General features: G+C 40.3%; 1 protein-coding gene across 4 annotated transcripts in view; it reads left to right on the forward strand.

Annotated features, from left to right (window-relative positions):
* Nucleotides 1-25,383, forward strand: part of DAAM2 (dishevelled associated activator of morphogenesis 2) — a 202,947-nt gene that overhangs the window by 134,619 nt on the left and 42,945 nt on the right. For all 4 annotated transcript variants that reach the window (XM_064708908.1, XM_064708912.1, XM_064708909.1 and 1 more), the window contains 9 exons: nt 3,376-3,709; nt 11,755-11,865; nt 12,928-13,031; nt 14,234-14,300; nt 15,209-15,326; nt 16,811-16,949; nt 18,381-18,439; nt 18,824-19,008; nt 19,919-20,236. In XM_064708908.1, coding sequence (XP_064564978.1) covers nt 3,376-3,709; nt 11,755-11,865; nt 12,928-13,031; nt 14,234-14,300; nt 15,209-15,326; nt 16,811-16,949; nt 18,381-18,439; nt 18,824-19,008; nt 19,919-20,236 — 1,435 coding nt within the window. The remainder of the gene's footprint in view (nt 1-3,375; nt 3,710-11,754; nt 11,866-12,927; nt 13,032-14,233; nt 14,301-15,208; nt 15,327-16,810; nt 16,950-18,380; nt 18,440-18,823; nt 19,009-19,918; nt 20,237-25,383) is intronic.

A 25,383-nucleotide genomic window follows, 5' to 3' on the forward strand; every position in this document is an offset into this window, starting at 1 on the left:
GTTATCAGGATTATGTGTGCCCCCTGGTTCAGAAACTAATGCTGTAGGGAAGTGTAGCCTTGCCTGTTAACAGGGTGGGGACATCCTGCTCTCTGCACACCCTCAGCATATGATCTTTTTGTCTTTCCTGAGCTGGATCAGGTCTTACAGGGAAGCTGTACCTCTAACACTTGGAATCCATCAGTGGGTCAGTTCCTCTTTGGCCACCACATCTGTATTTGGATGAAAGGTTTATTATTAGAGCTAGCTAGCTCATTCTGATCAGCACTCTCTAAAACTTGAAAGGCAAAGAGGTGCCCTGCCTTTTAAAGTGTGCTAAACTGGTCAAGTGAGAGTCTGAGGTGAGGTTAGGCTTTAATTTGCTTGTTTAGCACCTATTAAAACACACTCTGCTTTATTTACATTTCAGTATTTGAATGTGTTAGCCAGAATGCATTGGCGTATATGTTTAACTTTACACCTCCCAGTCTAGAGCAAGACCTTACTTTGCAGCACAGAGGCTGGGTAGGGCAGGAGTTAGTTACACATGTGCTGTATACTGTGTGCAAGAAGGTTCTTGACATGTATAAGTTGACTTTGCTTTTGCACATACACACAGACACCTGCATAGAGGCAGACAACACCAACTCTGTGAGGATTGTGGCTCTCAGGCTGTCGGCTAAACTCCTACTTCTTTTTCTGCCTTCTACAGACATTTACTCACACACCTCCCCACACCAAACAAATCCTCATATTGAGTGTGTCTGTTGGGCCAGGAGCTGCTTTTGCCATTTCTTTGCCTCCCCCAGCATGGTTTCTGGCTTTTCTGGAGAATAAGGAGCTAAGTGTTTGGAAAAAGGGAGATGAAAATCATAATTTGATTCCTGCTTCTGATTGCAGCTGAAATAGAAGGGTACTTTCTTGCTATTGAGTAACACGACTCACTGTTTGCTCTCTGGGCTAGAAATAGTACAGGAAAGTCCCAACATTGTTTTAAATTATGTCATTAATCAAGTTTTGTCACACACACTGGTTTCCAGCGCATGCCTTCTTCTTGCAATGACCTCATCCTAACAGTCCTAGAAAAATTGCACTGCGAGTGAATTTAGTGAGAGTTTGTACTTTATTGGGACAATGTGACTTTTGTGCATTTACCATTTTTTTTTCACATGGTCATCAGAGCAGGCGAAAATACATGAAAATCGTGGTGCCTTGCTTGTCTGGTCATAAGATTGTGTGTTCTGTCCCGAAGTTCATTTAGGGGACCCTTTCCTCTGCTGCTTCTTGGGACGTTTCCATCAGTATTGCTCTGTAATTTCAGAAACATATTCATGTTAAGTCTTCCCTCAGCCCTGGAAGCTAAAAAAACAGGGGAAAAGTAATTGTGCTTTTCCCTCAGTCCTCAAAAGACTCAGGGAACAGATAAAATATAGAATGGGACTTGAAGGTAGGGAGGACAATTTAAAGTAGTAGTAGAGACAACAGTAACTCCACTCTTTATAGGCCCAGGGAATTGATCAGAATTCATTTGCATCCTTGATAAGTAACATGCTGAGTTTGTACTTATTTTTTTTCAAATAAATCCTTTGAGGCAACTCTTTTAGCTGTGAATGCACTTGTTTCAGTCTTCTTTTTTAAGCTAGCAGCTAAATGCATTGCAGAAACTTAACTAAATCTGAATCTTTCCGTAATCAGTTTGAGTAACAAGCTGCTTTGGCTGACTTCCTGGTGCACAATGTCGATGCTGCTCTCGAGCTTGGAGAGAGAGGGTCTTTTGCTCCTATTAGGGTAGACAAAATGATGCATCCACAGAATGTGCAATCAGACCTTGCAATTTTGGCAGATTGTCTTAGCAGGGTTCAGTTTAATCATGTTTTCATTTTGGTGTGCACATGTTCCTGTGTGTGCCCTTACTCTGATATCACTTTGAAATTAAGTTTTGAACAAAAGTCAAACATCAGATCAAAACTTTGTTGAATGCACCAGGCTTTTCCATATTTTTGGTCATATTACTGGCTCACATAAACTGAAAGTTGGCAAATCTATCAGCATAGTGACTGTAACTTTCAGGTAGGCTCTGAAAATTCCTTTGTGGTGTGGAGTGTAACCATCAAAAGACCATACATGTGATGAATCCATGTTATCTAGAGAAACAGAAGTATGGCTTGGGTTTCTCTTGCTGGTACCAGGACATGAACAGAGATCAGTGAAATTTGGTCTTTCAGTACGGTACTTCCATTATTACTGATTATAAGTAACAGCATCTCATAGACACAAAAAGAAAGATGGTACATTAGGGAAGAAGAGGGACTAAGTTGAAGCTCAGTGACACAGAATTTTGGTACTTTTAATTTGTTACACAGTTGGCAATTGTTAGCAACCTTTTCAATTGCTCGAAGTGTCTTTCTATATTATGCTGTTCAAAGCGTGGCCATGGACAAATCATTGCTGGTGTACATTTTTATAGACTGAAAATCCAAGTGTGATGCACGTGGTTTTGCATTCAGACATTCCAAAAACTGTACCTACCTGAGCAACATGTTAGAGGAGGCAAACAATGCAATCTAATGAAATAATTTGCAGCCCTTTCCATGTCTTTGAATCCCCATTTTTAATCCTACAAACTTCAAATGAAATATTGCTAGAATGATTGGTTTGAATTAGCTTATCTAATTCTACCCTTTTCTAGTGATTTGTCTACAGGGCTGTTTGCATGGTCTAAATTGACCCATCTGGATTTTTAACCCTGGTTTTCAACAAAAGCAGAGGAGCATTACCATTTACAGAAGAACATGCCCCTTTTAAATATAACATATTCCTACACATATGTCATGGCGTTGGAGTGTGAAGGCAGTATGGCTGATGGACAGAGTGGGAATGATTTCCCCTTTGTCAGTGTGCCCAGATCCTGGAGGTGGAACCTATAAGCAGCATTGGCTGAAAGTTAGAGCTAAGCCTAAAAATGGTTTTCAAGGTAATCTGAACTCGTAACTAAAAGTGTGGTGACAAGTCTGTGTGTTGGGTGTCTTAGCATGTAAGATGGAACAATTCAGAAGAATCCCTTCAGCCTTGAAAAGGCAGCAGCTGTTGAGGTGAACCACAGCAGTGTTTGGTGGTAACTGCAACAAAGAACACAGAGACCAAACAGAAGTGTAAGATGATAGCATATAATTACCCTGAAACTATGTAACACACCATTATTAGCTGGAATGTTTTCTCTCTTGGTTTGTTTGCTTTGTTTTTCTTAAATACCTGGGAATTGTTCTGTGAATTTAGGCTGAAAACTAGCCAGCTATTAAGGATCTGGAGTTGAATAATATGGTGTCTTTTGAATAAAGTGCCTTTGGTCTGCTTTCCTTGTTTTGCCTACTTTTTTTTTGTGTTTTCTCTTTTCAGGTTTGTGACTAGGTTTATTGAGCTGGATGGCCTGAGCTGTTTGCTGAACTTCCTGAAGAGCATGGACTATGAGACCTCGGAGAGTCGCATCCACACATCCGTTATAGGGTGTATCAAGGCACTAATGAACAACTCCCAGGGACGGGCTCACGTCCTGGCCCATCCTGAAAGTATCAACATCATATCCCAGAGCTTGCGGACTGAGAACATTAAGACCAAGATTGCTGTGCTGGAGATCCTAGGGGCTGTCTGCTTGGTACCAGATGGTCACAAAAAAGTCTTACAAGCCATGCTTCACTACCAAGTCTATGCTGCAGAAAGGACAAGATTCCAGGTAAAAGGAGGATGCTTTGACAGATATACCCAGAATGAGGAATCTCTGCCAGGAGTGATTTTTGAGTGCATATATTGCATATATTAAAAACTTGCTAAGTAGTAAAAAGGCAATATTTACCATTTGGTTTTAGGAAAATAAATTCCTCAAATAGATTATTACTATATGAGTATACTTCTATTTATACTTCTCTTTCAAGACATATTGCTTGTCATTAATGCTGACTTAAAATTCCATATATCTTGCCTGAATATGGGGGTTTGCTTTGCTAAATGAAAGCTGATTATCTGCTCATACTCTAGCTTTATGGCATTTCTGGGATGGTAATGATTTATTCTGTCCTAGAAGCTGAAGCCACAGACTTTCAGGACCTTCTGTCCTGATCTTAAATCCTTAATTTAGTAATAAAAAGAATTGTGGATTAAATAGTGGAGATGAAGAATTAAATTAGGTATGGTGGAGGCACTTCAATTGCCACTTAGCAATCAACTTGTGAATCGTCATCACTTAGCAATTGTTGGCTCAAATAACTTCCATTCAGACCACAGAAGGGAAATGCATTCTCAGAGACCTTGAAGTAGGTCAGTGACAGGCTTTTATTGTGGAAACTCCTGGCTGCTACTAAAATGTTCCTCCTCCTAGTGAACTGAGCTTCTTTACAAAAAGATAGTGGAGAATCTGTTGCGGTGTGTGAAGATGTGGCTCCTTAACTTTGGGATAATCTAACCCATTTACTGTTTTTCCTTAGAGGAAATCATTAGAGCTGTGTTGTTCCAACAGGCACGGGATCCCAATGCCTGACAGTCATTATCTCTTACCTCCTCTCAGCTAATGGATTTTAGACTAATAAAATAGTAAATGGGAAACAGTCTGTGCTGATGGACAGTAGCTGCCAATGTTTGTGTTAGAACCAAATGCACTGTGGGATTCACTGACTGTGACTTAGACCTGGGAGAGGGATGCAGGAGATTTTGGTTTGGTATTAACCTTTATTTGGCATTGTCAGGTCCATCCCTCGATGTGCACTGCCTCATTTGCATTGCTTGTCCATTCAGATTTAATGTGTGTCTTCGACATGCAAGTGTGACACATATGATGGATGGCTCCAGAAGTGGGGGCCTTTCAGCCTCAGTTGGAAGCTCTCGAGGCTACTTCAATGGAGAAAATCATAATTACAGGAAAACTTGGAAGGTGAAGAGATTACAGCTGCAGTCATAAGAATGTGTCACCATTCTTTAGTACAGGAGGAGGATGGGAATGAGCAGTGCAGGTGCAGAAAGTAAGCCATGTACATGAGCTATGATGTGGAGATTATTGAGTACTGCCTATGGAAGAAAAGGAAACCATTAAAATTCAGTTTGTTCCCTAGTAATTAGCTAAAATAAAGAAACCTTCCTGAATTAATATGGCATGTTTTTATACCTGGGAGACAGGTGGGGATAACTTGAGCTGCTCTAGAATAAGCAGTAACTCACTTGTCCCATGTTAACTTGCCCTTACTGACCAACTGACTCTGCTTAATAGTTCCATATGGGACAGATGCTGTGTTAACCCTCGCTGGGTGTTCTCTCTCTCTGTTTCTGAGTTGATTTAAAAGTTACTGAAAAACTGAGGTAAGTCACTGCTGGGTAAAATATGGTAGCTTTTGAGGAATCTGGTGGAATGATTTGCAGGTGCTTACCAGTCTCTTACACTCATGAAAAGTACTTTGCCTAAATACTGTGCTTGTCAAAAAACTTTTCCATTCAGGAAAAAATGAAAAATAGATGGATACTCTCTTTTATTTCTCAAATTAAAAAAAAAAAGAGAAAAAAAAAAAAAAAAAAAAAAAGAAGCCCCACCCAGTCCCCAGAATGGTTTAGCAGAAGGAATGTGTTCTTGTTTGAAGTTACTAATGCTTGTGTTTGGAGACTGAAATTCAATTTTCCACTATGCTCAGCAATAGCTCGAGTTTAATTTTGAGGAGGTAAGTGTTCATCCAAAGACATTCCTCATCCATCTCCAGTTATTCTTCTAACAGAGAGACTTTTATATCCTGAAGAAACAAATGTAGCGTTGGTCTTTCTTATGTTTTAGAGGAAGTTTCTCTGATACCACAGCTCTTAAAATTAAGAGTGTTCCATCTCTTTGCCTCTTGCCCTCCTGCACCTCTGTCTCAGAATAGTCTTGCAGCTTATTGTCAGGAAAAGCATCCACTGTAACTTGAATATGGGAAGCCATTTTAAAAGAAGGATGAGCTGAAAATGCTTGTTCTTTACCTTTCCTGTAAGCTTCAAAGATGTAGTGTACAATGAAAGCATTTTTCTATCCTCTTTTAATCCTAGTCCTGAATATAATCTTTGTAACCCGGAGTTTGCAAGTATCTGAAGAGATCCTTTAGGTGTGAAACAGAACCCTTTGAGGGCTGTGTTTCCTGCAGCTCGAGCATCTAGCAGCGTCATTTGGAGTATTGAAGTGTCCAGAAATTGTGGAGCTTTGCAGCAAACTTTATACTTGGCAGCTTGACTTTGACCAGCCACACCTAAACACTTAGTTATGGTAACTATTGAGTAAACTCAATAGTTATGTTGAAAACTATCCACCACAAGTGGGGAATCTGGCAGAACCCACAAACAAGAATTCTTTCTGTGAAAGTAATAAAACTGTGAACTAAACTGTAGGAACAGGAGAAACTATTCAGGGTAGAAATTTATTCCTTTGCCTCTATGGTCCGTCATTGCAGACTGATTCTCATTGGTGGGGGGAAGGAAAGCTGGGAACTGTGAAGGCACTGCTCAGTCTTTATATCTAGCTCTGCAAGACAATGGCCAAATTAGAGCCACAATGCATCAGAGCAAAGTAATCTCAAATTTTAGAAATCAACTCAGTTCTTGTGAAGTAAAAGTACAGAGCTTTCTGGAAATTGTACTGAACTCACTTTTATTGGAATGTCCAACAAATAACTTACAGGTGATACAGAGCTCTAACAATATCAGTGCCAGTGTTGCTATTCCTTAAGTTGCCTTCCTGACAACAGTGGTTGAAAATATTCGTCATTCCATTCATCCATCTATACTGTCAATTTATTCCTCCTCATCTGTGAAAGCTGTCACTTTGTGTATTATCTGTTTGGATTTACTTTCAACTCTTGCAGGTAGCAGTAAACCTAGGTGTCCCATTCTCCCTCGTGTCACTTGTGGTGACCAGCACTGTGTCTGTTGGGGCATCAGGAGGTTAATGTGATTAACACTAATACAGATCTACTTTTCCCCAAAACATGTTTTTTTCCTTTTGAAGAGAAATATTATTGTGATGAGTAATAATTTGGGGTACATGCTACTGCTTCCACTCCTTTTTGTAAGAAGAAGGAAGAGAGGTTCAGAGTGATTTACTGGCAACCATCTAAAACTTGAGCTCCTGAATAAATTGCTGCTGACAACTTTAGATCGAAACAGTGATTATTTCCAGTGTGCACAAGTGTGGTGGAGTGTAGAGATCATGTATTTAACACAGCAACATAAAATATGGCACGTTTTGTTGAATGTGAGGAGTTAATGCCTCCTGCCAGTCAATATTCTAAACACGGCTCCTGCTACCTGGCACAGCTACCAAAAGTTGTCAGAAGACTCAGCAACTGGTGAATTAGTGGAGAAAGAAAGCTGTGACTTAAGGTATGGTTCTTACGAAACTTACATTAACTCTGTCCTGCAATAGCTCATATTTCTTGAATCGAAAACGTATAGTTTTATGCCAGGGTATCTGAAGTCAAAATTCAAACAACAGTGAAATTCCTGAGCATTATGAATTCAACATTTATATTTAGTCCCAATTAACTTAATTGCACCAAGTAATATCAACTGAAGACCATTAATCAAACAGTACTGAAATGCTTCAGAAAGGATGTCTTTGCTTCCTGATGTGTTCTCTCTTTTAAAATTTTTTTTATTAAGGTAATGGAAAATATAAATAGAACTTATATGAATATGAAGGACTATTTCCTTACCAAAAAAAAAAAAAAAAATCAGATTTTACTCTGAATTGAAATGGACGTCAAGTATTATTTCCTTCTAAATTGCCAGCATTTCATCTTCTGTCTACAATTGTCAGTCCCTAACTTCAGTCAGGATTCACTTTAAAGCCCTGGGGAGATTCTCCAGAACTTACTCTTTTTTGTTGAGGCTCCAGTCTTCACTTGATTGACATTTCCTACTGCAACTTCCCTGTGTGTCTTTGATTTCAAGGTGCTAATAGGTGTATCAGGATCATCCTTGTCTTGGCACTTGCAACAAGGTTCCATACTTTGTGTTTGTGTCTCAATTGATATAGTCACTATACCTATTTTCTCACATTTGCCACATCTTCTTTCCTGAACTTTTCCCTTTGCTTTCTTTAATTATTGACCCTTCTTTTATAATGCCCTTCTGCCTGGAATGATTCTCACTTTAATGTCCAACAGAGCAGGCGGTAGTTAATGTTAAGATGTTCCTTGAAAACTGTCCTCCTCAGAGTAATACTCTTTCTGTATTCAAATACCACAGCAGTATTAGGGCATGCCTTCAATCTCCTTCCTGAGACAATCTGGAAAACTCTGTCTTCATCCAATTGTTTGAAACATGCTGCTTTGCCTACAAATCCTACTCTGCTCCTTAAAGAACAGAGATTAAAGAAAACACTTGAAACCCAACAGTAAATCCTCAGAGCAGAAATGTGGAATTAGGAAGATGAGCCCTTGTTTGAGCCCTTATTGTCCTTGCTGGGATTTTTTTCCATGTATTCAGCGTAATTCTGTCACTGGCTCACTGTGTGATCATAAAAACATTGCTTTGTCTTTTTTTTTTTATTCTTGTGAATATAGAGTTTTATAAAATGCTGTGAAAACTGAGAAAGAGGAGTCTCTGATTTTAAAGTCATTCATGTCTGAATTATTGTATTTATGACTGGTTTCCCCTGTGAAAGTGGCACATTCTTTCTCTCCCGTAAACTGTTGCCTTTATGATTATTTTTCTGCTTTCTGCCTCCCCTCCTTCTCTCTGTGTCATGGCATTGTATCACATTATACTTTTTAACATGCCATATTTTGAGATAAAACTAATATTGCAGTCATAATGCTCTATTGGCCTAAAAAGTTTATCAGGATATTCCAGTGCTCTTCCAGCACAGCTTGCTATTTAAAACACTCGTCTGGCTGTGGATCCCTGTGGGGAGAAAGAATTTTCCTTTTAGTCTTTAGAGAACCTAGGTGCTAGGTACTGTCTGAAAGAAGCTGGTTTCTCTTCACAGTGGAAATATTAACTGGGCTGCTTTGGGCAAAAAACTCTTGTTTTCCTCCTTAATGCTGCTAGAAATTTTGAAGCTTGAGGTGAAAGAATAAAGAAAGTTTGATATTGTCAGTCGAAAAGGTGGAGGCCAGGAGCATTCCTTCCAGAGCCTCCTTGCCTGGTTTATACCAAACACTGTCAGTACAGACCATAATTTGTAAGGAGAAAGCTGATCAATTTGGAATTGTAGTAGAGGATCTAACAAGGAGCAAATTAAAAGGCTGTATTCACTCTTGATTTCCTTCTTCCCTTTAGAACTCAGCCAAAGCCTTTTGAGGTTTGCTGCAGATTGAGTGAAACCCTACTGGTTGTCAGTGATGAGGAATAATGGGATTAAGTGAGGAAAGTTTTGCTTAAATAGTAGGAAAAACCTTTATAATCATAAGATCAATTGGGCCACAGAAGTGGCTGCCAAGAGGTGTGGTGAAATCTTTTTCACAGGAAATGTTCAAGTGAGGATTTGAACCTCAGCCATTTGCAAAGAGTTGGAGATATTGGAATTTGTCCACAGTATGTGGGTGTAGACTCTGATTTTTAGGAATAGCAAGAACTTACAGTGTTTCCTTCTCAAGCTGAACAATTACATGAAGATGTGCTGATCTTCAATTGGATTAGTGCAACACAGAGTTTTGGGTTTTCTTGCCCTGAATTTGATATGCCTCCCATTGCATTCTGCTCCTAGTTCAGCATTCTGAAATGGGGGATAGAAAACTTTTGTTAGCATCTTTCAACCTGTATGGATGCTGTACCTGATATGCTGCTTCATAGATTCTGTCATGTTCCTACAAGTCTGTGAGAGAGTACGATAGGAATGAAAAGCCTCTGAAGAAAACCAGCAAAACCATCCTTGGTTTTGCTGCTTCTGTAGTGATGGCTAATTCAGTTATTCCAAGAAGGCACATGTGTTTTGAATTTCAGTGTCAAATCTTGAAGTAACAGAATAAAATTCTCTCATTTATTTCACTTCTGCTTGTTTGTCAAGTTGAACAGTTGGTGAATTTAAAGACTTCTCAGGTAGGTTCTGATTGTCACTGTTAGAGATAGATTGGTGGATTGAGCTGACCACCAGTCTGGCTCAGTAGAGCATTTCATGTGCTTTTATGTAAGACTCGTTCCCGTTTCTAGCAACGTATTATGTGGTGGTAACACAGTTACTGGGATGATGGATAGGATTGAAACTCAAATGCCTGGAGTAGGGAAATTTGACAATTCCAGATGGGAAATTTAGAAGCAGCAAGAGAATGGAATTAATGAAATCAAGCTTGTTTGATAATGAACATACCATGCTCAGATGTGAAAGCAGCTGTCAGTAGCAGTGTATGATAGGTCAAAATATTTTTGCACAAAAATAAGCATGAAGCCAGGAGGTTATTCTTTCCCCTGAAGAATGTACAGGAGGATATATCTCCTGTTTCTTGGGACATATCTCTGTGTCTTTCTGCAGGAAACAAGATAGACCTATGGTGACTGGACGAGGGAAGATTTTGCTGTGAATGAACACTTTCAGTAACCAGGGACAAAAGACTGACTAGAGGAAAATGAACTTCCTTACTCAGCATCATAGCTGCAAAATGTTATTTAGATGGTCTGCTGAGCCAAACACAAAAAAGTTATTTTTGTCTTCGTTATCCCTTTATGGTCAAAACTTCTTAGGGAGACTGAAAAAGAATTCTCTTTTTTAGTGTGATAGCAAAACAAATATGTGAGTGTGAGGCATTTATTATTTATGCTGGAGTGAGACTCATACAGCTGAACTCACAGATCTGAAGTGGAATTTGTTACTCTTCCAGTAAGGAAAATCATCCTTGGAATTATGAACTGAATCAGAGAAGATCTTGAAGAGAATATTAATGGTGATCAGCAGAAAGCTGAACATAGAGTTGCTGTCATGGCTAATCAGTTTCTGCATATAACCTCTTTGGTAAATATTCAAGTGGAATTAATCTGGAATAAGGCAAATGCTATTTGTCTAGTCTTTTTCTCTTTTGTCTCCTGATATTCACAAGATTATGGTAAAATATCAGTATGTATGCAGAAATTAGACTGAAAAGTTCCTGTGCTGAACAATCCCTGTGGGTTGGTTGACAGGGGGACATGCAGCCTCCAGGGAGAACTTAAAGCTGCCTTTCAGTAAGCAGAGCCAGGGCCTGTGATGACAGGGCAAGGGCTAAAAGGTTTAAACAATAAGAAACTAGACATTGAATGGGTAAAAGGAAGAGAGTTTTTTATGATGAGGGTGAAAAGGCACTGGAACAGGTTGGCCAGAGAAGTTGTAGATGCCTCATCCCTGCAAGTGTTCGAGGCCAGGCTGGATGGCGCTTTGAGGAGAAGCCCAGGTCTGGCAGGAAGATGTTCCTGCCTGTGGGAGGAGAGTCAGGACTAGATGATGTTTACAAGTCATTGCTAACCCAAACCATTCCATGAGTCTGTAACATGGAGACTGGAGCTTAACTGCACTTCCAGTGGAGATGTGTAATTCAACTTTGAGCTTTGGAACTGTATGCACAAGGGATATTCCTGGTATTTGAGAATCCCTAAAAGGAGCTTACCAAGAGGTAATAATTGTCTGCTTCATGTTAAAGGGTGGTAAGTGAAGGAACAAGGATAGATCTTTCAAGGTTCAGGCATAGGCTTTATTCCTTAAAAGATAGCTTCTCATTGCAATTATCTCACCTGTATACAGAAGTGCAATCTATCCTGCAAGAAATTAGCTTTTGTCCTCTAACCGAGCTTGCTGTTCTGTTTCAGTCGCTGTTAAATGAGCTGGACAGAAGCATGGGGCGATACCGAGATGAAGTAAACCTCAAAACAGCCATCATGTCCTTTATCAATGCTGTTCTGAATGCAGGTGCTGGTGAGGTGAGTCACTGCCCGGGAAATTCTTTCTGAAATGTTATGTTTAAATTAGTTTACCTTGGAAATAGTTAGTAGATTAAGTCACAAATCTTGTGGTAGTGGGTGGATATATTTTGTGGAAAATAATGCTTAATAGTTAGGATCAGTCTTAAAATTATGTCTTCCATATTATTTCATTTCGAGGTTCTTCAATATAGCATAGACTGCTTACACTGAAGTGATTACTTTGGGTTGTTTTTTGGTTGGTTGGTTTTTTGCTGTTTTGGTTGTGGAGGGTTTTTTTGTTTGTTTTAAGAACTGCAAAGCATTTACCTTTTTATTTCATCCTTTTTAGAAAATATTTTGGTTTACCTTCAGAAATGTTTTGAAATGTTAAGTTGTTTTGACTCAAAGCCAAAGTCAAAGCATTTTAATTTTAAAATATCAAGGGGAAACATTTCAGAAAAAAATCCCAGATCCTAGTTGTTTTACTTTTATTAGCAAGACTTCCTTTTGAATCTGAAGGATAGCTTAAACTAATTTATTACATTAAAAGTGTTACTTTTGTGATGTTAGCTTTTTTTTTGTTAAACCACAAAAGACAGCAAGCTCCTGAGAGCTGTCTGACAATGTATTTGTCTCTATCTCTGGGAATCCTGTAGCATCCCACTGAATAGGTGTCAAGGTTTGTCAGAGTAGGTGATTTTATGTATATGGTCTTATGACAAATAGGAAAAAATTAGGAGGAAGACTGCGATGCTGTTCATCTGTAAGCAGGAGAGGAACCTCTAATGGACTAGCAGGAAAAGTGCCAGTAGTTTCTGTTCCTCATGGAACAACATGGAGTGTGCTGTCTTTATGACTGCATATGCAAAACTCATAGTAGGTAAATGTACTTTTAAGTGAAATGGAGGCAAAGGCATTAATTCCTTTTTTGCTTACTTTACTGGAATTATTCATCCCATGAATCTGGGGTCAGGATAAAGAATATTAAAAAGCGAAGAACTGAAATTTTAAGCAAATGTTTTTAAAATGTGATTGACAGCTTTTGAAAACAAATAACTTGGATTTCCCCCATTTTTTAAGGACAATTTGGAGTTCCGATTGCATCTCCGATACGAGTTTCTAATGCTGGGAATTCAACCCGTCATTGACAAGCTCAGAGGACACGAGAATGCCACACTGGACAGGTAAGACTTATTTTCCGAGAACTGCTACTGATGAACAGAAAGACTTCTTAGAAACGCTTCTCTATTTTAGAGAGCTTATTCTGTCTCTTCTTGAAACTGATTCCATAAAAAAAACAAAAAGAAAATTAAAAAAAGTTATCCTAAAATTAACATCAGCAGATGAAGTAGGAATGTACATACTAAGTTGGCAGAGGCTGTGGCAAATGAGTTCCTCAACTGCTTTTTTTCTCAGCGGGGGATGGCACTCAGAATGAAAAATACAAAAAGTATTGTAATTGTTTTCTCTTGAAGCAAAACTGGAACAAAAGCCTGTCCTGGTAGGAGGCAGGGAAGCCAGTAGTTAATGGACTTCATTGTGACTGCGTATGTGTGGTCTAAGTGCAGGTTCTGAGTTTCCAAGTCGTATGACTACAGTTTGCTGCAGAGCTGGAACCAGGAATGGTGCTTTTGATCTGCAACATTATAAGCAAGAATAAGAAAGTCTGTCCTATAGGTGATCTATATTGCATTGGACAGTAACCAGGAGTGTTTAGGAGGGACTTAGTTGGATTTTACAAGTTAGGAGAATAACAAAGGTTTGAGAGGATCTCACATGCTTGGATTACAAAGACTCTTGTACCAGATCTGTACAGGGGAATGTGCCACAGCCTTTCTCCACCTCACCTGCTGTGCTCCAGTCTCTATGTTAGAAAACTCCAGATGGTCAAATGTGTCACTCACCAGGTCACCCAGATCCAGACATAGTCATGCTGCTGTGCTTATCAATAGGCATACCTAGAGGCTGTTGAGAACTGATCCACTGAATGCATTTCTGCTTCGCTGCTTAAAAGAGACAACTTGTAATGATTCCATACCTGCCTAGCAAGTGTGGTGTGGACTTTTTAGAACTGTATTATCTCTGCAGGCATTGCATTCATCAAAAACAGAATATCCCTTTCCTATTTTATGTTTATCTTTTGCACCTTACCTCAACACAGAGTTACAGAGTTAGAGAGTGTGTTCACCTCTGCCAGCCTTTTCTTTTGGCCTGTCACTGACCCCCTTGCCTTGCATACCTGTGGCAGCACTTCATGTAAGAAAGGCTTGCCAATTTCTACATGTTCTAGCTGAACTGAGGTTTTGCTGCTTCTCTAGTGACACAGTTTAAGTCTGAATCTTGCCATGAATATTGGCAGATGTTTTATTATTCTGTTTCCTCTTAGACATTTAGATTTCTTTGAGATGGTCAGAAATGAAGATGACCTGGAGCTTGCCAAGCGGTTTGACCTGGTAAGTTCTTCTTCATAGTACCTGAACTGGCCAAAGCTGAACTTGCATCCTTTTGGGATGCTTCTTGCACTTTTCCTTTGTGCTCCCTTAAACTAATGTTTGACTTCGATGCTGAGAGTGGCTGATGCTCTTTTTTTCACTGTTTCTCATTTAGCAAGCAGGAGGTTTGCTCTGTGTGAACAGTGAAAACAGTGGTCACACAAAGGGCTTCTGATGAGTATTTTTGATAAAAGCTTCTTTCTTTTGCTTGCCTGAATGTTCAGGAGTGAAGGAGGTTCTCAACCATGCTCTCAGGTTCTCAGTCCTGATGATCTGGATGCCTTCTAGTTTCAGACATCCCCTTTGCAGGATTATGGGTGAAGTTTGGGCTATTTTCTGATATTCTTCCCAAGATTACATGTAACTCTGCTGACAACTGTTGTCTCAGAGCCTGTGGACAGGATCAGTATTTTAGAATATGTGGATTTTAAAGACTAACATAGAGACAGCCTGTAGCATCAATAAAAAGCTGTAGGGTCCTGAATGGTTTAGTCCCCTCTTTCTTTGTGAACAGCTCTTGCTGCACACACAGAGAACAACTGACCCTTTCTTGCTTAGCTTCTACTATTTGTGCCACCAGTTTCCAGGACCCAAATGTTTTGCTTGCTCCAGAACAGTTCTTGGTGGCTTTGCATGGCTCCCACGTTTCTAGCCTTTTACTTTGGAGATCTTTTCTATACTGGATAGGGATGACAGTGGTGGTGTCAAAGACCCTTGTGCCTGTTCCTGGAAGCTGCATCTGGGCATGGCAGAAGACTTTGCAGAGGTCCACTTGCTGGAAATTTGCCTGTCTTTGTATTGATTGGCTCTTTCACAGTTAATCAGGTTTTTACTGTGGATGGTTTTTCTCTTCTCTTCTCTCTCTTCAGATCCACATTGATACAAAAAGTGCCTCTCAGATGTTTGAGTTGATCAAGAAGAGATTGAAGCATACAGATGCCTATCCCTATTTGTTATCCATCCTCCAGCACTGCTTGCAGATGCCATGTGAGTACAGATTTACAGATTTCCAGAGCAAGGGGTATTGGAGAACTGGGAGAAACGCTGGTGCTCACAGATACCAGGGCACACACTGCCGTTGTCTCCCATTCAGAACTTGGCTGTGGCTAAGGAACTTGGTATCTCACACTGAAAAATTTTTGTTGCAATACTTAGGGCAGCAGTTTGACCTCTCTGCACTTGTAAATAAAATTGAGCAGCTGAGACATTCCAGTTAGTCACTGACAGAGATTTTAATGATTTGAAATCAGAAATTTTAAAAAAGAGTCCTTGTGCTATAGATCAGGGAATTCCCAGAAAGAGATAGCATTTGGAATATTAAAAAAAGACACTGAAGATTTTTTTCTGGTGAAATAGTACAGTACTGAAAGCTGTTCTGCCACTGGGAAATTCCACAGTAAGTCGTCAGACTGCTATCTCATGGCAGTGCTTTAATGGAGAGCTCCCAAACACAAAGTGAAAAATAATACTGGAATTTGCTTCCAAAGGAAGTGATAAGAATCTTCTTATTAACTGCAATAAAATAATTCAGTTATGCATCCAGAGTGTAACAGCAGGATCACTGAAGAACTGCCTGCCTGGATCCTGTTAGGTGTGAGGTGCTGGTGATTTCCATCTGTATTTGAGCAGTCAAGCTGAGAAGGGAACATGAGGGAGATGCACTGGGGTGTGTTTTTCAGCAAGCAGTGTGATGTGTGGTATGTTTTCAGGCTTTCCTTAGATTCAAGTACAGTGATGCACAAATTTGGGCAATACTTTGTCTCAGTGGCCTCTTTGATATTACTCTTTAGAATAGAACTTGAGCTTTATGTATTGACTGGGATTTTTGGTAGCAGAAAGACCAGATCCTGTTAGGCCAGGGCAGGATTGTACTTTTAATTTTAAGGAGCAATTTTAAGGAGCCTAAAGATCTACGTTATGTAACTTAAAGAGTTGAGGTGGACTTAATGTTGCTCTGGCTCTTCTGTTTGGATATCCATGGGATCAGTACCTTTGGTTCAAATTCTGTTCTTTATCTCTGCACTTTCCAGTCATGTCTGGATGAATTTTTCATGCCAGTTGAGTTTCACTGACCTGCAGATAACCAAGCATGCAGATAGAACATCTCATTGTTCCTACAGTGACCTCAACATCAAGCCCCAGAAAACACTGAGTGTTACTTATCACAAAGGAATCCTTTTTTATAGATGTTTAGTGTGCAATTTATAGCTAACCTCTCAGAAGGGTTGCATAGCCTGAATGTGCACATCAGGCACAAAGTTGCCTGTGCCTGTTATGAGCTGTGCCAGTGTGCCAGGTGTTCGTAAATAATCTGCTAGCAACTGTTCAGAGTTAGTCTTTGTGTTCTGTAATTCATCACACACAGGACTGAGATGAAAGGTGGGGAGGAAAGAATGCCAGTTTGTTGGCAGCTCTGGGCACTTTGGCATGGAATTGGAAGATCTCATGGGTTGGTCTTTTTTTCAATACAGATAAGAGGAATGGAGGAAACTTCCAGCAGTGGCAGCTGTTGGACAGAATACTCCAACAAATTGTTCTTCAGGATGAACGAGGAGATGATCCAGATATAGCTCCATTGGAAAACTTCAATGTCAAAAATATCATTAAAATGTAAGCTGCTTTATTATTGTTTATTTCTGTTATGCAAGTATAAGGATATGATCAGTATGTGGGTGCTTAAGAAATAAAATATCATATGTGAGGACTTCCTTATTTCAACTTACAGCTTCTCCTTGTCCTGTTAAGCAATTAAGTCTCCTAAGTAGTTTCCTTCTAATGACATCTTAGCTTGGCAGTATTTCCCTGCAAAGTCCTTGTGTTTGACTTCTGGTAACTGTTATTCTGGTTAGAGGATCAGAAAAAATGCTCACGATTCTATAACAAGGCTTCCTCACGTGCCTTTTTTAATTCAGGATACTCATGAAAGCTTTCCTTGATATTAAAAAGTTAAAATAATATAATATTCTCTATGTAGATCCCATTCCTACTAATGAGCACATGGTTTAGAAAGATTGCAAATAGGGGAAAGCAGTCCCCACTTGGCACACAAAACCTCTTACCTCTTCATAAAATGTCTGTTTGCTCTCACCCACAGACTTGGTTGAGGGCATTACCATTATTTTTTCCCATAGGATGCATCATTTGAGAAGTCTAGCTACATGAGCTGGCTCTCTTCTCAACTTCCCTGTTCTCAGTCCTTTTTTAGCCAAACTTTTGGATTCTTCATTTCATCCAACTGCCTCTGCAGGTAATTCATGGCCCATTACCCTTCCGAATTATCCACTGAAAAGAACATTTATAGAACATAAGTCCTATACAAAACCAAATTCTCCTGTACTAAAAATTTTACAGTTCCTTTTGTTATAGGTGTGTGCCAAAATCGAAACTGATTTCTTGTCATGGAAAAATACAGTGGTGTTGGATACCAGACTTCATTGTAGATTTCATGCCTGATCTTCCCTTTCTGCTTTCATAGCTACTCCTCATTCTGCATATCTAATCAATCCCCAGCATGCCCTGCATATTTTCTGTCAGTAATAGGAAATAGCTGTGCCAGTGTGAGATACGAGAATTGCCTTGTTACTGATGTATTACCCAATAGAGAAGTATTCTTCCTCCTTGTAAGAAAGAAAAAATAGAACCACAGTGATAAGGAGAAGAACAATGGCAATCTGATTTTATATTAAGGATGGGGTAATTTGTAATCCATAGGAGCTGTGATTATTTTAGTGATGACTTCTCTGTTTCAAAATAAGTAGACTTGGCACTTTGAGGGCATTACCTGAAGACAGGAATGTATCAGGAATTTCTTCCACAGCCATTCCTTTATCCCTTTTTATGACATTGAGTAAAAAGGCATCCTTTTCCTATTAGCTGTAGGCTAGGGAGCAGAATCTGGATCCAGAAGGACCACTGGCGTGATCCTGTATAAACTTGTACACTTACCAGGTTGCCTTTTGCTGATCACTTTGCAAAATGACCGCTTGCCTTTCAGCCTGGGTAGCTCAGGAATAGTTTAAATGATCTCATTTCCTCTTTCAGGCTGGTGAATGAAAATGAGGTCAAGCAGTGGAGGGATCAGGCAGAGAAGTTCCGGAAAGGTGAGTTCATCCTCTTTGCTTGCATAGGCAGAAACCGATCCCAATTGATTCACAGAGCAGTGAGCAGTAGAGCTGGGCACAACTTTTCCTTTTGCAGACATTTTGTGTCATGGTGAACAGTTTATGTGTTTCACAGGATGGGGGTTCCTTCAGTCCTCACATGAAGTGATTTTACAGTCTAACTGAAACTTAGGCATTGCTGTCTTGATCACTGAAGGTCATTGTCAAGACAGTCAGGCTCTATTTTTTTTTTCTTGCTCTCATTATACATCCCTGCTTGAGCTGACAGAAGTGTCAGCTTTATTTCAGCTTTATTAACCTACATCTCCCCAGGGACTGTTCATGAGCTTTGTTTCACCAGTCCCACTTGCCTGTTCCCCCTAGACCATGCAGAGCTGATGAGCAGGCTAGAGAAGAAGGAGCGGGAATGTGAAACAAAAACCCAGGAGAAGGATGAAATGATGAAGACCCTGAACAAAATGAAGGACAAGCTGCAGAAGGAATCCTTGGAGCTGCGCCAGACCCGAGACCAGATGAATGATCTGGTGGCTCAGCTTAGTGAGTTCTCGGTATGAGACTGGGAGTCTTCCCCATCCTTGTTTAAAGGCTGCTAGCTAGTGAATGATGAAAAAAAAAGCATGTTTTGCATGAAGCACATCTGTGGTCATAACAGAGAATACTTAGAAGCTGCTCAGCTTTTAGCTGAGACCAAAATCCCTGAGGTGGTGGTATAGAACGGTTCATGCATGGGCTTCTCCATTCCTTCTCCTCAGCCACCTTCCTTGCAGGAGCTGCTGAGGCACGTGTGTGTTCCTCCAGCCATAATTTTCATGTCTGAGTAGGGTGGCCCTGGTTATTATTTAGCGGAATAGAGAGAAATCTCCCTGATACAAAAGTATAGAAGAAACAGGATTCCTATCATGCTGCAAGAGCATCTGAACTATCTCAGGAAAAGGGGCATTTGCAGATGCTCCCTCCTGTTTGGTGTTCCTTCTATCCCAGCAGTGTGTCTGAACCACCAGAACTCAGCCGTGAGAAGTTAGACACTGCAGAAAGCAGATTCATTCCCTCCTCCCCTCTCCCACTTTGCATTACTGAGGCCTAATGACAGGTATTCAGTGTTTCAAACCCTTAGCTTTTAAACGCAGGAGTTCAAAAGTTCATGAGATTGAACTTTTCTCTTTTTTCATACATAAGGAGAAAATAATACATTTTGGCTTCTTTTACTAGTTTTCTGTTTTTCTGAGCCATTTATGGTTCCTTTTTCAAGCTCTTCTCCACAGCTCCATGGGCTTGAAACTTTCTCTTAAATGAAAGCTGAGATTCCTCCCTTTATTGCGTGGCTTTGAGTGCAGGAGGCTTTAAAGAAAACATCAAATATTTTGAGAGCCGTAATAAAATCACATCAGCTGGCAACATTGAGTTACTGTGCCTTTTAAACTGTTTGCTTTCTTTTTCTCTGTGTTTTTTATTTTCCAGCAAGGGGGCAGCATTTCCTTCCCACCCCCACCACCCCCTCCTCCAGGTGGTCCATTAGCTGTGTCCTCTTCTCATATGTCTGAGAATTTGCCACCACTGCCACCTCCTCTGCCTTTCTCCAGCTGTCCCCCACCTCCTGCTCCACCGCCTCCACCAGGAGGACCTCCTCCTCCACCAGGAGCACCACCTTTCTTCAGCATGGGGGTGCCACCCCCTTCCACAACCACCTTCAGCACCAGTGGCCCCAGTCTGAAGAAGAAATCTATCCCACAGCCTTCACATCCACTGAAATCCTTCAACTGGGCTAAGCTGAGTGAGGTAAGAAACTGCATTACTCAATTGATTTACTTTCTGAGTATACCCCAGTGTTGATTAATGCCATGAAATGCAAAGTGGCATAGAAACAAGTGGCATTCTGTGGGCTGTGGTCAGTAGGTGTCATTAATTGTATTTAGGGAGTCTCCCCAGTTCTCTATCATGCAGCACATCCCCTGTGATAGACTGAGCTGCATAGGTCTGGCCATGCAAATGGTCTGGTCAAGCAAAGCTGTAGTGGGGCTGAATACCTAAGTGAGAGCTGGACATCTCCAGGACTGGTGTGCCAGAGCTGCCCTCACTTGTACACCAGGGAAAAGGGTGACCAGAGGCAATGTGAGCAAAACATGGTGAGAGCCATCTGGAAAAACATCCAGCCACCTCTACTCTGGCAGGAGCCGTCACCAAGGAGAGAAAGGTGTCCTGATTCTCCTGACTGTTTGCTCATGGCCATGAGGGAAGCTGCCTCTCTCCTTGAATGGTTATAACTCTGTCTGTAGGTGATAAAACTCCAGACTGGCAAAAACAAAACAACAAACCCCAGAGGACTTGGATTCTTCCTGTTGCACTCATTTTTCTTCTGCCTTGGTTGTGTCTCCTTCTCCTTCACTTCTCTCTCATCCTTCTCTCTCTTTTTCCCTTATTCTTTTCCCTCCTCTTCTCTTTAGGTCCTAATTTTTTTAACTGATTTAGAAAGAAAAAAAAATGTCTGTGTTGAGTTTGGATTTCTGCCTAGAAACCCAGGTTCTCTTTTAGACTGAAACTCACCCAGGGCCCAACTCCGGCATTTGGAATGAGTGTCCAGGGACCTCTGGAATGCCACAAGAATTCTCTCTCCCCCTCTCCCCTTTTCTTTAAAATAAAGTGAAGTGAAATATTTGCTGCACCGTCTGTGCTTGTCTGTCAAGGCCACGTGGGGGGTGTGGGAGAGAATGTAAGGACGAGGATTTATTTTCCTTTGCAGAACATGGAACTTAGTGCGCCGAAGAAAAGAAATAATAACTAATACATGTATATATATGAATTTATATGAAAAAGAGAGAGTCACAGGTGTTTCTGTTTAGTGTACAGTAACTGTAGGCTTATCCTGCCCTCTGGATAAGAGTGAAGGCAGCTGTGCTAATAAAATTGAAGACCTGGGTGGTGAGATGGCTAAAAGACATTATTTTGAGGATGGCAAAATATTTGGGAAAAGGGGCATAAGAGGGTGGGGCCTTAATTTTGGAGTGTCTGCCAGTGTTAATGTTTTGAACCTGGTGTGGTGTCTGCAAAAGGGCAGAGGTTGTGGTGTCAATGCAGGTGTCTCATGCTGTTACTTGGGTTGCACTGTGTTATGGAATTATTTAATTTCACTGACTGCTGGAGAAGCTGATATGTTTTGGTAATCTTCCTCATTTATCCTAGATTTCCTGCTTTGGTATCTTTCTATTCACATGGATATGAATCTTGTGAGCACGAAGTCATGAGTAGGTTGGATGGGCTTTGTCATTCCTTTTGTTACCTTTGCTGCACTTCTGTGGTGTTCTCCTGAACTGAGCTGTCAGAGTAGCCAGACTGGAATGAGTGAGGACTTAAAACAAGCACACTGTCTGGGAGCAGCACATCTTGAGTTTTTGAGCCTGGGAAACTGAGGCTTGGAAGTGTGCACAGTATTTTTGTGGTTTGTGGTAGGGTTTACCTTCCAGTTCACAAGAATACAATTTTTCTTCACAAAATCATGTATTGTTGAGGAACAATACATGAAACACTGCAAGGTGAGGGAACACAGCACTGGAAACAGCTGTACATAAAGTTAGGGCTGCAAGTAGGTATTCAAATATTCAGCTCTTAGTTATCTCTGCATACTGTTTAGATCACCTTTCTCCAAGCAATTAGTACAGAATCTCTCTTAGGAGATTTTCAGGTAAGTGTGAGGGTGACTGAGGCAGCCCACAAGCGAGCAAACGCCTCTCTGTCCCTGCAGCCTGCCTCGAGGCAGCGAGGGAAAGCCAGCAGAGGACAACAGGAGTGTGGACAAGGCTGGCTGAGAGGGATTTGTCTGCAATATACTTTCTCAGTAGTGGAATCAAGGCTGTTCTCCAGGGCAGTTCATGTGACACCTTTTTTTTCTGATGCTGACTTTGTCTTTGGAAGAAAAGAACTGAGCTGCTGGGTATTGGGAGAAATATCAAATACAGTCAGGCTCTTAACAGTTGACAATAACAGATTGTCCACAGTTCCCATGGGCACCACAAGAAAAAGTTTGACTGGAAGGGATCTATGCTTCTAACAAGGACACTCCAACAGCCCACTAATTTCCATTGAGAATTAAGGACTTTGTGCTAGTTTTGATGTAAGCTGATGACCAGTGGCAAAGACATTTGGATGCCTGCATGGTCTGAGTTCTGATGAAGCCCTTCCAACACGACAGCTCCATTCATACAGCACTGTGGCATTGTTTGTGAGTTCCATTCATACAGCACTACAGTAGTGCTGGTGCCAAGGATCTCTGTTTTTTAAGAAAAAGATATTGCAATATAACCACTGTAATATCCTGGAAGGATTCCGTTCTTTGTTTCTGGGCAGCAATGCTCTCTCACTCTTGAGTTTTACACAATACCAAAGGTCAATCAGAGACCAAACATTTATGGTTAATCCAAGCAATGGACTGGTTTCAAGAAAATTGGAAGTGTGGACTAATAGTTACCTATTTGATAAATATAAACATTGATTTGAAGCTCTCAGAATAAATCAAGTCAGCCTTCAACTGCTCTGCTTCTTATCTCATGTCTGGAGAAGCAGCTTCCCATCAAGTGTCCTGGTAATGACTCTCATCAGTGATGTCAGAGAGGCTTTCTTTAGCCAGCCCTAAATAGACCTGACTGAAATAGTTTCATAAGAAAGGTATTTGTTCTACATGCCATATAGGAGTTTTTTAAAAAGCCCAAAACACACACACATAAAAACAAATCAAAACCACCAAACCCAGATTTCCAAAACAGTCAGTCACATAAACAGAAAATGTTCATTTTGACACTTATTTTTAAAAAAATGTTTCTATAATGTTATCAATGATTCTGATTTCTGGAACATTTTTCCTAAAAACAGACTGAGGTTTATGGCATAAAATGATGGACTGCTGCTAGAGATTCAAAGTTAATGGAAAGAGTTTTCCAAAATTTCATTGTGAAGCTACCCATAATAGCTGTGGTGGTGCCTAGGCCTACAATGTAATGAAATAGCTGTCTTGATTAAAAAACAGGCAAAAAATTACAGCTTTTGCTTGAAGTGGATTTTTCTCACTCTAAAGTAATGATCTAATAGTAAGATAAAAACTTAGAAAATGTGCTGTGTTCATATCACTTTTCAGATTCATAATGGAATTCTTAATTAAAACTTTAGTTTCTTCCACTTTTCCGGCTAGTATTCTACAAATATTAACCTATTAATAAGCAGGATTGCCTGTTCCAGTATCCACAGAGCACTCATCGTTTCCGTGATTTCTCTGAACCTGCAGGTCAAACAGAGGTACTGTAGGTTCTCACTCATGCTGTGAAGTTACTGAGGCACGATGGACTTTGATCCCTTCCAGAATATCATTATTTATCTATCAGGGTAAATAAAATTATCCTTTAGGTGTAGCAGAGGACAGCTTGGTATGATTTGCAGTGCCATGAAACTGTTATTTTCTAGTGTCGTTAGGTCTCTCAGCAAACTGGAATTCACTATAAAGGTGGAATGATGCAACTGCTACAGTGAGTGAATTGTTAAATGCAACATACCAAAAACTCAGCTTGATGGAGCAAATGCTTTGTTAATACTTTTTCTCATAATAAGATATGTGTGACCATTCCATTAGAGGATGCTGGGAAGTACAATTCACAGGTTTGCTTCTCTAAGCGGGCCAAAATTTTCCAAAGCACAGGAACCACAGATCGTGGAAGACTTGTAGAATGAATAAATGAATGAATAAACAAATAAATGACGATGGAGAGAAAAACATTACAGATTAAATGATTGCTCTTTTTTTTAATTTCTTTTTTTTTTTTTCCTAGGGGCAGAGAAGGGAAAAAAAAAAAAAAGAAAAGAAGGAATAAAGGATTTATTTTTAAATTGTTATTTAGAGTCCATAAATATTTTTATGGTGCTGAGGGAATCATTTATCACAGCAACCACATTATGCAAGTCTGTTTCTCTTAAAATACTCTGTCTTCTCTGGCTGATGACAAGAAACTATCAGCCAGTTAATCCATAACTGTGTAAACTGTGTATGAAGAGTTCAGTCCAGGAAGTTATCTGGCAGCAACATGAAAATTTTCAAGGATGGAGCTTATAGTACAAATAGAGGGGACAGGCCCATTGCAAAGTGTTAAATTGTTTATACTTCTGCCTGCCTTGATTTTTCTTTGACTGCATCAGCCCTAAAATTGGATTGCTTTGGTCAAAGTTCTGTTTGTGCACACCATTGCAATGGGTGCTGCTTGGGAATTTGTCTTTCTGCTACAAGTAGCATACAAACCATCCTGTACAGAACCAGATTCAACCAGGCTCTTAAAATGAATCTGAATTGAAGTTGGAATTATTTTCATTGGGTTGTTTTCCTGGCAAAACAGGGGGAGAACTACTCTCTGCAGTCCTTTTCTGAGTCCCAGACCTTCCTGTTTTGGCACCTTTGCAGTTCATTCAGACTAGACTGTTCTGTAGGACTTTTTCACTGTTCTTGCCATTAGTGAGGAAACCTCACTCCCATGAGATTTTTGCAGCTGGACAGGTAGATGGGCAAGACTCATGAGGAGCTGTCTTGAGTCACATCCAGCCTCTGCCAAACACAGCATACAGCTTTTTGGGATCCTCAGGGCTCTATCCTCGTGATGACTCTGAGGACTCCTGTCAACCATTTCAGTGCTTGATTGGACAGTCTAAAACAGTGAGGCTCTCAGAGAGCTGCTCTGCTGTTCAAATACATCCCTCAGGATTTATAATTCATGGTTTACAAAGCCAACCTGGAAATTGAATGAGAATGATCACTCTGCCTGGATGCATCTGGCTAAGATTGGCAGTGGAGTTCAGGGCTCGGATAAAAAGAAAATTAATTTTGTCTCCTATTGCTTTGGCTGAGATGAGCCTCTCAGACTTGTTTGCCGTGTTACAGTCGCATGCTCTTCCTGCTA

Source organism: Zonotrichia leucophrys, chromosome 3 (assembly GCF_028769735.1).
Source record: "Zonotrichia leucophrys gambelii isolate GWCS_2022_RI chromosome 3, RI_Zleu_2.0, whole genome shotgun sequence".
In the NCBI taxonomy this organism is placed as follows: Eukaryota; Metazoa; Chordata; class Aves; order Passeriformes; family Passerellidae; genus Zonotrichia; species Zonotrichia leucophrys.